Source organism: Sus scrofa, chromosome 13 (genome assembly GCF_000003025.6).
Source record: "Sus scrofa isolate TJ Tabasco breed Duroc chromosome 13, Sscrofa11.1, whole genome shotgun sequence".
Lineage (NCBI taxonomy): Eukaryota > Metazoa > Chordata > Mammalia > Artiodactyla > Suidae > Sus > Sus scrofa.
In genome coordinates, this window is record NC_010455.5 from 193557157 (window position 1) to 193565180 (window position 8024).

Here is an 8024-nt window from a genome sequence, read left to right on the forward strand (position 1 = left end):
GGACACCGCAGAGCCTGTGGCTGAAGATGAGAAGAAATAAGAAGTCAGAAGCTAGATTTTTCAATGTTTTTTTTTTGTTTGTTTGTTTCGTTTCCCATGCTGAAGATGTCGTGCTTACCTGTAGAACTAGGAAGACAGCAGTTCCAAACTTGAGGATCAGCTTTGACTTAGTGTTTCCTGAACACTGATTTTGAGAAGAGTTCCAGAAGATGGCAGTCTGAACCCTTCAAACTTCCTCCCAACTCTTGTCCAGCACATCCCTTCTGTTTATTGAAGGAGTCATGGCCAACCGAGTTTCCTCTACTTGCCCTCTTCCTCTCCTGCCAGTCTCTTTGGTAATTCATTACTTCAGAATTTCCTCTATATCAGCTATATGAATGACCCTGCTGGTGGGTCCTGGACCCACTAAGAGGGGAATGCAGTTTTTGTTTGAAATATATTTACTAGGTTATGGGCTTTGCTCTCTCATTATCTTTACTCATTAATCCACCACCTTCTAGCTTCTAGGTTTGTGGCTGAAATATTTGATGGAAATTTTTGTTTTTATTTTTTTTGGTTTTTTTGCTCTTAATTAATTTGTGATGTTTCGTGAAAGGTTGCATACTTTCTTTGTGTACTTGGAATTTAAGAATTTAGCCACCAACTTTTTTTTTTAATACAATGAGTAATTTTTTTTTTTTTTTTTTGCTATTTCTTGGGCCACTCCCGCGGCATATGGAGGTTCCCAGGCTAGGGGTCCAATCGGAGCTGTAGCCACCGGCCTACGCCAGAGCCACAGCAACGCGGGATCCGAGCCGCGTCTTCAACCTACACCACAGCTCACAGCAACGCCGGATCGTTAACCCACTGAGCAAGGGCAGGGATCGAACCCGCAACCTCATGGTTCCTAGTCGGATTCGTTAACCACTGCGCCACGACGGGAACTCCCAATGAGTAATTTTTATCTGCCAATTTGAGTCTTTTTTTTTTTTGGCTTTTCAGAGCCAAACTTGTGGCATATGGAGGTTTTCAGGCTAGGGGTTGAATTGGAGCTACAGCTACCAGCCACAGCAACACAGGACACGGGCTGTGTATGCAACCTACACCACAGCTCAAGGCAACGCCGAATCCTTAATCCACTGAGAGAGGACAGGAATTGAATCTGAACAGGAATTAGGTATACTAGTCGGGTTCATTACCAATGAGCCACAATGGGGACTCCAAGAATTTTTTGCTTTTTAAATACCAACCTTTTGCTTTTTTAAGTGATTGCCCCTGCTTGTATCTCTTTTTTTCCCTCTCTCTGAACTTGCCTCTTAGGTCCTTGAACTCCAAGTTCTTTGTCCTCACCTTTTTTCTTCATTAATTACATTTTTTCCTATGTTTCCTCTGTTTTGTACTTGAACTTCCAACCCTCCAGTTTCTCCCACAGCAGTGACCTCCCTCAATTCCCTGCAGATTTATTTACATTTTTTTTTGCCATGCCTGGGGCATGTGGATCTTGGGCCAGGGGTCAAACTCACGCCACAACAGTAGCCTGAGCCACTGCAGTAACAACGCTGGATCTCACTGAGCCACAGGAAATTCCCCCGCAGACTTTTTAAATGTGAAAGTTATTTTAGGAAAAAGAAGTTCTTAAATCTCATGATTCGATCTGCCCTGGGCATTTACAAATATTCGTTTGTTTGTGTAAAGCATCCTCTCTCTTTTCCAGGAAATCCTTTCCTCAAAGTTCTCCTGCCAGTTGTGGAGACTCAGCCTGCACGGAGTCCCATTTGGTGTTCTTTTAAGTGACTCCAGGATCTCATTCCTTGTGGAAGATCATTTGTTGTAATTAGCAATAGCCCACCCTAGGGTGGTGGAAATTCTCATTGTTGGCTGGTAATCTAATAAGTTGAAAGTTATTGTCTCCTTTCTGGGGCCCTGGGACGCACCCTCTGCATGGACCCAACTCTCTCCTTGGTGACAGTGCTCTCGGAGGCCCCAGGACAAGCAGGAACCCACCCTCTACATGAGTCTCCCGTAGCTCTGTTGGCCCTGATCATCTCTCTTAAGACTACACAGGTGAACAAATGCTGCCTTCCTTCCTTGTTTATGCCCCAGGTAAGGCCTACATTTCTCTCCCTGCCCTTCTCACCCCCAGCACAGGGCTTCAGGCCTAGCCTCGGGCCTCTGCACCAGGAATCCCTTGCTTCTTATTAATCTCAGAATTGAACACAGCACTGCTCTTTCCTCCTGGAATGTGGCAGAACCTGAAGCTTTGCAGAAAGCAAGTCTCTGCTCTGCCTGTTGGCTGGGTACCAGCTGCTGCTCTACTTGGCAGGGTGGGTGGTGGGGTCAGAACAGAGAGGAGGGGGTTGCCGAAATATTGTTCCTGCAGCTCTGGGAGGCCTTCTCAGGACAAGGAAGGAGGCCTGATGAATTTGAAATATGATATTTGAAATGTGATAGGAGTCTAAAACATAGAATATATTCCAAGGGGCGAGATAACAGATGTCAGGAACTGATAAGCAGTCAATTATGTAGGGAGGAGTGAGGGGGGCTTAAGGGTAGCTAAGACTGATGATGAGGTCAACCTTGGGGCTCAGAAGGAAAGAGTGCTGTGACCAGTGAGTCCCAGGATGGACTGGAGATGGGGTAGTAAGATGGTATTTATTGTGTAGATAGTTAACTCTGGGAGGGATGTTTCTGAACAACAGTATAGCAGGAAAACTACAGGTTCTTGAGTTCGGAGATAGCTAGCTAGATAGATAGAAAGACACATCTTTGAAGCTGTATTCTCATGATCTCATATGTAATTCATAAACTCTTAGAGGATTGATGACATAATGAAAGAAAAGACCAAGCACTTGGCAGTCTTGCCCTATAAAGGCTACATTTCTCACCCTTGTTTCTTCTTGTTAGACTGAAAATTCTTTGAGAACAAAAACTGTGTCTTGGCCATCCCCTTATTCTTAGCACTTAAGAAAATGTAGCTTAATACCTGTTTTGGCAGGGCAGGAGGGGGGTCATTGTTTGGATACAGAATCAGCGTTAAGTGATTCATGGTGGGGGCAGCTGTATAAAAGAGAGAAAATTTCCAGCTGTAAGATGAAAGCATAAATCTTTACCCTGCTTCTCTGTGTTTTCCATCACATCACATTGCTTCTCCATAAGACTACATTGGAAAACATCCTTTGGCCATCAGCCGAAACATTTCCTAGTACCAGTACATCTCCTTTGAGATATTAAAGAAGACGTTTGGTAGGAGAATTGTTCTAGTCCCGGGCATCAGTTTTATCATTTTTATAATGTTGGTTATACACTGATGTTACTGTGTGATAAAGTTTGTTCTGAAGAGTATAAAATGGATTTTCCTCCTTGTCTCTTATCACCTGCTGAGGCATTTGGATTGACCTTGCAGGCAATGGAGCATTCCTACAAGGATTATGGACAGGGCCAGATGGGGTCTGACTTGCTTGTAAGAAAGAACTGAGATAGGAACACCGTGGAGACCTGGAGGAAGGAGACCGGCAGGCAGTAACGCAAGTATAGAAACCTCTTCCCACTCTGCGGTAAGGGGATGAGGTGTCAGGAAGGGTGCAAAGTTGGAGAAAGATTTCAGAGATACTCAAGAGGAAATGAGTGCCATAAGGAAAACGAGCATTGTTATAATCCTGTTTTAGGGAAAAGAAGAGGAAAATAATCTATTGAGTTTGGGACATTCAGGAGAGCTTTCTGATTAAAAAGGATGTTTAATTTAAAGCTGGTATTTAGGAGTTCTGGTTGTGGCTCAGTGGGTTAAGAACCTGACTAGTATCCATAAGGATGCGGGTTCTACCTCTGGCCTCGCTCAGTGGGTTGAGGATCCAGTGTTGCTGCAAGCTATGGTGTAGGTCACAGATATGGCTTGGATCCTGCATTGCTGTGGCTGTGGCTATGGCTGTGGCACAAGCTGGCAGCTGCAGCTCTGACTGCACCCCACCCCTAGCACGGGATCTTCCATATGCCTATGCTGTGGGTGAAGCCCTAAATGAAAAATAAATAAAATAATAAAATAGCTGGTATTTAGAAGAATGGGTCTGTTTTATTTTTGGAGGGGGAAGGTTGGTTGTTGTTTTTTCTTCCAAGATGCTCCGTTAGGCTTTTTTGTTTTGTTCGTTTTCTGTGTATGCATATGTGTATGTGTGTGTTCTCCCATGAATGTCTTGACTTGGGGGACAGAATTGCCTAGGATATGTTAGCACTTAGCTCTGGGAAAATTACCAGTCCCAGAAAAAAACACTAACAAGTTTTCCCAACTAGCAGTAGTTAGGCGTGTCATTTTTACATATAAATATCAGATTGTAAACTAGATATTGCTGAAGAAAATCTTTTTGCCCTGAAGAAAAAGAGCACGGACTGTGACCTTGAACATCCTTATTTTCTCCCCTGACTGTATTAGATAATCATGAACTCCTTCGAGGGGCCCTCACTTATGAATTGAACTAATTACTTCAGTCTCATAGAAGATTTAATTATATAATTCATATAAAGCAGTCAAGGTCCTAGCATATAATGCTTGTCCCTAAAACCTCACTCACCATTGCTAATTAATACTATTTCTCAGAGGTAGAAGTCTATTTACTTATAAAAAGTTTTTATAGAAATTGTTATTTTGTACTTAGCATTTATAGTATATACATTTTTGGGAAACTATAGTACTATCTTAATAATATATTATTACAATATCCTTATAAATATATGGTCTGCACCAAATACTAATGTGTTAATCCAATAATTGAGGTTCTTAAATGATATATGACACTTAATATTCCCCAGAATTATTGCTGAATCTAACACATGGCCTTGACAGTCTTTTTTAAAACGGCAAAGCTGAAAAAGTCAGGGTTTTAAAAACTCTACAAGTTAATGAAATAGCAAAAAAGGTGGAGACTAATGAAAAGATATCAAATTAATATAAAAAGGCACAATTTATTAATACAAAGGACATAAAACAGATAACACACAGTCATTTAAGCTGGAAAAATGTAGACATAAACTTTCAAATCAGATTAATAGTTGTATCAAATTTGGGGGAAACACAAAGATGTAGTTATTCTATACTTTGGTAAAACCGAACAGAAGTGGAAAACGTGAAAATTTTATCTTCGATTGGACTAAAATGACAATTTTTTTTTGTCTTTTTGTCTTTTTTGTTGTTGTTGCTATAAAATGACAATTTTGACATAAGTATCCACATAGAAGAAGACAACTGGATTTTGATTTTTGGTAAGCAAATTAAAAACAAAGATAAAAACAAAGATATACTATTTTTTTTGTCCTGTTACGTATGTTAATAAAAGCTCGAAGTCTGTATACAAATAGTTTATATTAACATCTTCTTATATGCGATTTCTTGTCAAAATACATCCTGCTCTAACCACAGAACTTAAAAGAAAACAAATTCACTTTCCTAAGATCTTTAATGTTTCTTAGACTATACTTTTATCTTTGTTCCTAGCATAGCTCTGGAAAAGCAGTTTGAATGCAAAGCCCCTTGACAAAATATCTGCCTTTTAAAAGATGTTCATTTAATATACAAGAAAAGGAAGGCCTCTGGGGAAAGAGGATAAAGGAGTTAGGATTTCTAACTCCTAGGCTGAAAAACAGGATATCAGAAAGCCATTTAGTTCCCTTTACACTGCTGATTAAAGCCTTCATTTTAACCTTCATTATAAATCAAGTGCATTCATCACTAAGCCGTTTTTAAACAATTAATATTAACCTTCTTCAATCTTATCCCCGGTCCCCCTGAAAGGCAATAGTTGAATTCTATTTATTCAGTGTAATGAATCAGTATTTCATTTAAAATAGAACCATCTAAGCCCATCTCTATTTATGTGAGATAGAAACGTCACTCTCATCTATATACATAACGCTATGTCACAGAGAAAACACGGTTGTAAAATAATTGTCTTCAAACAATGTCATTTTGAAGTAACTGATAAAAGGAAAAAAATGTGTGACCCTTTTTAGAAAACAAATTACTGTATCTTCTAGAACGATCAATGTGTGTAATACCTCATTCGGCTGAAATCACTTATGGAATCATAAAGAGCTGATGAAGAGTTCCTGTAATTAATGTCAGGCAGTCAAGAACAGCAAATCAGTGTTTCTTTGGGTTCCATTTTTAGAAAATAGTAGACCTTTTTCTCATCAGCGTGGCTTTCTAGGCAGTTCAAAGAGAGACGCACACAACTATACATACTGACTTCTGGAGTACACACTCGGGGACTTCTTTTCCATGTGATAGCTCCTTTGGGTTGTTCGATGGGAAGGTATGGAGTATCTGTAGCTATGGCTCCTCTCACTGCAACAAAAAATACAGCAGAACAGGGCCCCTGCAGCAATCAACACGAGCGCTGCCGTCCAGCCTATGTAAAGGGCTTCTCCGAGCTCCCGCTTTTGGGCAATGTCCACTATTGGGTTGTAGAAATCTCTGATGATGGAATTGGCCACCCAGCTCACGGGGATGAGCACCACGAAGCCCGTGAGGACGAAGAGCACTCCAGCCGTCAGCAGGATGTAGCTCTTCACTTTCTCGTCGTCGCCCGTGCATCTGGTGCACTTCATGCCGAGGATGGCCGTCATGAATGCCAGGAAGGACAGCACGGAGGCAGTGCACATCAGTCCTCTAGACGCCTGTAGGTCCGGAGAGAGAGCCAGCAGGGAATCGTAGATCTTGCACTGCATTCGGATGTTGGCATGCCTCATGCAGTTCATCCACAGTCCTTCCCAGAGGTTTTCAAAAACCACAATGTTGCTTCCAATGAAGGCGGACACCCTCCACTGAGGCATGACGGTGACAGCCACTGTGCCCACCATTCCAACACCACCAAGCACCAGTCCGGCGATCTGCAGGGCATTGCTGGCCATTCTGCCCTTGGATGGAGTTAATCCCAGAGGACTCCAGAGCTGGCAGGGCTTCTCTGAAGCAAGGTTCTCGGAGCTCCGGAGGAGAAGAGTTTTCCTGCAGTGCTGAACTCAGAGCTCAGCAGTTTTTCAAATGAGAGCTGTTTTGCTACTTCTAACTAGATTAAATCCAGTGTCGGCTGCCTGAGGTGCCCCCTACTGACTAGGAGAGATAAACTTACCAATCAGGCGGGGCAACTTTCTCAGCCAATAGGAGGGGGATGGTAACTTGGGTGTGTTTAAGCCCACAAGAGATACTTGGAACGCTGGACCTGCACGTAAACATTCTTGTGCTTCTCAGTTGTCCAAGAAGACAGCCTTTTGTTTACCTGGAGGCATGGATTATGAATGCTTGCACAATCATCAAGAAATGCACCAGTCCCTTGAGATGGGAAAGTTGCACCTTACCCTGGCAAGTCTGAAACTCTTAGCAAGAGCTGCGGTGACCAAGGTACAAAATAAAAATCTCTGCCTAAGAAATTTGTTCGGACTGTCAAAATGCCAAAGTGAAAGGGGAGTAGGGGATTGATAGATTGCTCATACCTGAGAAACCACATTCTTGGGGACACATAGGATCCAAGTGCTTGATTTAATTTGTCTGCAACTTCAAAGCAAACTCAACTGGGGTGAAATCAGGGAACAGATCATGTCAAAGGACAGAAATCAGGCTAAATATACATTATTGGCCTCTGTGGCACTGAAAACATTTTTGTTTTGTTTTTTTCTTGAGCTAGGAAGACTACTTACTGGTATTTTCCTGACAATCTTGATTGAATCAAACTATATTAGGTATCAACTAAACTTCTTTAATATAATGGTTGTAGGCAGAGATGGAAACTCCTAAATGTAATACATTTTGAACTGTCTCTTCTCAAAATAATGGTGCTGACTGCTGTGGTGCTAAAATAAACATACATATTGATTTGGGAAACTTCCACTAGCAATTTTATTCTAGAAAGCACCTTGAATGCACTGGCCTGTCTTTCCAAATTTCAAACTTGAATTTCCTTTCTTTTTTGCATGATAAAAATGATCCTTTCTTTACAATTTTACTTCTTCTCTGCTTCCTTGTACTACCTTAAATCTGAGTGTGAAGAAAATAATTCCAGCTC

The 8024-nt window shown here is 41.5% G+C and overlaps 1 protein-coding gene across 1 annotated transcript; it reads right to left on the reverse strand.

The window, feature by feature from the left end:
- On the reverse strand, nucleotides 6158–6934 carry CLDN8 (claudin 8). The gene is given in 1 exon segment (NM_001161646.1): nucleotides 6158–6934. A coding segment is annotated over 1 exon segment (678 nt). The 5' UTR covers nucleotides 6877–6934; the 3' UTR covers nucleotides 6158–6198.